The sequence below is a fragment of the Rhinatrema bivittatum genome, chromosome 7 (assembly GCF_901001135.1).
Source record: "Rhinatrema bivittatum chromosome 7, aRhiBiv1.1, whole genome shotgun sequence".
Lineage (NCBI taxonomy): Eukaryota > Metazoa > Chordata > Amphibia > Gymnophiona > Rhinatrematidae > Rhinatrema > Rhinatrema bivittatum.
This window is the reverse complement of record NC_042621.1, coordinates 81827653-81832407: the sequence shown is the minus strand read 5'-3', so window position 1 is coordinate 81832407 and position 4755 is coordinate 81827653. Positions and strand designations below refer to the sequence as shown.

The 4755-nt window shown below is 47.4% G+C and overlaps 1 protein-coding gene across 1 annotated transcript; it reads right to left on the bottom strand.

Annotated features, from left to right (window-relative positions):
• Positions 1-361: 361 nt before the first annotated feature.
• IRX5 (iroquois homeobox 5) lies at positions 362-4269 on the bottom strand. The gene is made up of 3 exons (XM_029608571.1): positions 3760-4269; positions 2201-2603; positions 362-1748 (listed from the first exon to the last, which is right to left on the bottom strand). The coding sequence occupies exons 1-3, from the start codon at positions 4024-4026 to the stop codon at positions 895-897; spliced, it is 1524 nt and encodes a 507-aa protein (XP_029464431.1). The 5' UTR covers positions 4027-4269; the 3' UTR covers positions 362-894.
• Between the last annotated feature and the right edge of the window lie 486 nt (positions 4270-4755).

Sequence of the window (4755 nt, the reverse complement as noted above, 5' to 3'; positions counted from 1 at the left end):
CTTTTAAGTCGATTTGCACATAAGCACTGCAATTTTACTTCTCGCCTTCATTTTAAGTTAAATCTCTTCCCTCTCTCTCTCAAAAAAAAAACCCAAAAGTAACTGCAGTATTGCACGTGCTTTCATCAAGTAAAATGAAAAGAAAAAAATGCAACTCATTTTTCAAACTTCAGAGATGCCCCATTCGATCTTAAATCAATGTTCTAAATTAATCTCAAATGTTCAATAAGTGGCATTTTAAAAGTTGTTTTTTTCTTCTTCAATGGTTTCCTTGCTGCAGACAAGTAAGAATGAGTGCTTGTTTATGTTAAAATCTCTTTTAATTAAATATTTACATTATACAAAGTCGACTGCAGATTTCTTTTTTTTTTATCTAAGGAGAACCTACTTCTTTTTTCATAGGTCAGTTCATGTCGAAGAAAATCAGTAGGCGTATAAAATTTAAATTAAACTTTTTTTTTGTTGTTTTTGTTTCTGCTTGATTAGCTGTGGAACAGTGTGGGGGGTGGGAGGGGGACACAGAAATGTATATACTTATATTACGAAAAACAACATTAATGCCTGTACAGGTGTCTCGATTTCATAATTTACTCCAAAGATATTGTATTATCCATTTAAATACAAAAAAAAAATGCTACATTAAATATACATAATAAGATTTAATACAAATCATTGTTGTATTTTCTCTAGCAGTTGGCTAAGACATTGTTGTTGTTTTTTTGAGCTGTTACACATTTTATGCCAGCCATCTCGATAAACAAAACAAAACAAAAAAAAAACTTTTGAAAAGGCTTTTGATTTTTTTTTTTTTTAATTCCCCCTTGAAGGTAAAAAATAAATGCCCAAGGCAATTTAATAAATTAAGAAGTCCAAGGTGCGCGGAAGAAGCCAGTATTAAATGTTGGACATACCTTTCTTCAGTTCATAGGGTGACTCTTTGCAAAGCTCTACTTGAGGTTGGCCTCGCAGTTTCGTTTCGTTTGCCAAAGCTTCGGCTCTGCTCAGGACAGTCTGGCTTAATCCATTGAAATGCGCGCTGCTGCTGCTGCTCCCGCCGCCGCCGCCGGGGGCGCCGGAGCCGGCGTGGAGGGCCCCAAAAGTGCCATAGTTCGTGTAACCCGGGTAAAAGGGGGAGGTGTAATAGAGGGGCCGGGAGAGGACGGCGCTGCTGGGGAAGGGGCACTGGGCGGAAGGCGAGCGGGAGGGCGGCGAGGAGCTGCCCGCCAGGGAAGGGCCCAGAGCCGGCCCTGCCCCGGGAGACGCCCGCCCGCTGTCCTTGCACTTGTCCGAAGAGGTGGCGATCTCCGCCAGGGACCAGAGTTTGGGTTTGCACAGGGCAGCCGAAGGCGAGTGGATCACGGAAGTCACGTGGCTGCTGCTGCTGCTGCTGTGGCTACCAAGGCCACTGCTGAGGCTGCCGGGGCTGGCCAGGACCAGGTCGATGGGGTGATGGTGCTGCTGATGGGTCTGAGGAAGCTGCTGATGCTGCTGCTGCTGGTGGTGCTGGTGGCTGTGTTGGTGGTGGTGGTGGTGGTGATGGGGTTGGTCTTCGCTTTCTTGGAGAATCTGGGCTGCTTGGCATAAGTCAGGAGGAGGAGGAGGAGAGGAGCCGCTGGATTTGGAAGAGCCCGAGAGGAGATCGCTCCTCTCTTCTGCATCTTTTAAATCCAAGTCACTCCCGGTGACATCGGCGATCTCGGACTCCAGGCGCTCGCATTCCGCTTGTCCCGGGCCTTTCTTCTGCTCTCCTGCAAAGCGAAGCCACATTTATGAAAATAAAACCATTCTTGCTTACCTAAAGCAACCCAAACTTAACGCGCCAGCGGACAGTCTTTGTATCAGACTCGAAATAATATTTCTAAGGGCTGCGATTATTACCCGTATCCATTTATATCTCAGCGTAAGTGCAGAAACATTACCATTTCTTTATGATGGTTTCCCCTTTATTACAAATAAATAAATAAAGGGCATCCTCTACTTCAAGGTACAATGTTTTTTAATGCTTAGGTGAATCTCAGTTTTAACGTAAAATTAAATAACCAGCAAATATGCATTTCCAAAAACGGTGTCTTTTTTTTTTTTTTAAAAAGCAGATGATTCGCATCTTTACTTCTGACTGCATAAACATTACTTGTAAACAGGAAAAAAAAAAAGAGTTGAAGATCCATTTTCCCCCCAAGTCTCGCTTTAAAAGCCCAACCTGTTTCGGCGTCGGCCTCTGCCTTCTCCTCCACTTTCTTGGGCTCCTCCTCGTCGTTCCTCTCCAGGTCGATGTTCTCCTCGTCCTCCTCGTCCTCGCTCCGGTTCCGGGGCGTCCAGGTCATCTTGTTCTCCTTCTTCAGCCTCCTCCTGGCGTTGGCGAACCAGGTGGACACCTGGGTGAGGGTCATCTTGGTGATGATGGCCAGCATGATCTTCTCGCCCTTGGTGGGGTAGGGGTTCTTGCGGTGCTCGTTCAGCCAGGCCTTCAGCGTGGCCGTGGCGTCCCGGGTGGCGTTTTTCCTGTAGGCTGGATCGCCATAGGGGTACGAGCTCAGGGGGGCGGCGTAGGGATGGTAGCCCAGAGAACCGGCCATGCCCGTCGTGTGGTCGTATGGGGAGCCCTCGAAATAAAAAAAATAAAATAAAGACAACCGTCAAAGAATTATTCGTGCATGCACTAGATAATTACAGGGTGGGAAGGTGGCATCAGTAAAAGTATGGATAAGAACAGCAAGAAGGAAAAAAAAAAAATCATTGCACGTTTATGTTCTTTTTACATGCTAACTGTCCGGGTTAATACACATTGTGTATACATCCCTACAATAAATAGACACAGAATGAATGGAGCTGTACAAGTGCATGAAAAAAAAAAAGAAAGCGAGAAGATGCTTGGCCTACGCATTTTAGGCGTAATCTTCCCTGAACTAAACAGCTCACTTCACACCATCCTTAATTAAGTGGACATTCTCCTCATCTGACGGGGCATTTTGCACTGGGTCATGTTGGCATCGCTGAACCCAGGAGCAATGAAGTGGTATTTTCACCCCTGTAATTTCTCAAGCTCGCCCCAAGTTTTTGTTTTGTTTTTTGTTGCGAGAGAGCCTTTGTAATTTTAAATAAGCGAAACGGTGCAAAGGTTTGCAAGAATCCATGTTGCTTATGCAACCTGATTTAATATAATACAATCACCATTTAGGCTCAGTGGTTCATACATGGTCCTCAATGAATGAAGGCAAGTTCATGTTACAAAAATGGACCCCTGGCTTCTCTGTACAGGACAGACCCCCGGCATCTGAAGTCACACTCCTACTCACTTATTTACACTGCCAAACGGCAGTGTGGGGTTATGATAGTTGCTCGATTAAATAAGACTCCACAGAACCTGCCTATTTCTGTTTGCCTGTCAACAATTGCACTTTATTCGCTCTTCTCAAAACAGAAGCCCGATGTTGTTTTAAGCAGAACAGAGATTCAGGGGCCGGTTACTGGCAACTTGATTTTACAATCGCCTTCTGAATTTCCATTTCGCAGATTTTCCCTGCATTTTTTGAGGCTCTTATCCTGCTACGAGGAGCCTCGTTAATACATTTTTTGTTGGGTGTGCAAAACACACAAACAGCCAACAAGCAACAAAGAAAAAAAACAAAGTTTAAACGAGATCCTAGCCAGTCCTTTTTATTTTTTTTCCCCCTCCTCCCCGAGTGGATAGTGATTCTCAATTAGAAAAGAAAAGAAAAGCTTGGAGGATGTGGCAGTAAATGCCAAGGCTGCTCTTACCACGTACGAAGTGAAAGCAGCGGCCGCCGCCGCCGCCGCCGCCGGATCCGCGCTGTACTGGAGGTGCGAGTTGTAGCCGGGGGAGGAGGCGGTAAAGGCGGTAGATCCGGCGTAAGGCGAGAAAGCCGAGCCCGAGGAGGACCTGCCCAGCTCATCGGTGCGGGGTCCCGAGATGACGCTGGTGCTGTAAGCCGGGCAGGAGTAGAGAGCCAGGGACGCCGATGGTTGGTATAAGTAACCCTGAGGATACGACATGGCCGGGCGCATACATATACACGCGCTATCTTGTTACACGCACGCACGGGAAAACAAAACGAAAAGAAAAAAAACCCCCAAACGAAAGAGCAGCCTTTCTGCTTCCACCTGCCCCTCGAGCTGGAGGAAGCGCAGGAGAGGGATGAGTGGGGAGCAGCAGCGCGCAGGCAGCCCCTGCTTTCTCGCTGCTGCGGATCGCTCTCCGCGCTCTTCTTCTCACTGCCTCCCTCTCTCGCTTGCAGTTTCTTTCTCTCTTTCTTTTTTTTTTTTTTTTTTGCCTTTGGACTCGCGCGGGAGGAGGAAGGGGGGGGGGGGGTTGGAAAAGGTCCTGCCAAGATGCTCAAGTTGGAAATTGCGGATTCTGACGCCTTCTACGCACTCGATGCTCCACCTCTCGGGGTGTTGTCAGGGGGGAAGGCAGGGCAGGATCCTCCTGCTCTCCGCCACAGCGCAGCCCCTTTGCCATGCGAGCAGGCTGCCGCGCGCGCGCGCGCTCTCTCTCTCTCTCCCCGTGCCCCGGACCCCCGAACGGAACGAAACGAACTAAACCCGCGCTAACTTTCTCCATTTGCTAAACGCTGGCGGGGCTGGGGGACGGGACACCCACTGGCCGCCCCGATCGCTCTTGATTTATGGTAGTACCGAGCCAGAGGCAGCGAAATGCAAAGTCTGTTTATGAAAATAAAGAGATTGATTAGTCCTTTATTTATTTTCATTTTCTACCATAAATAATTGCATTGA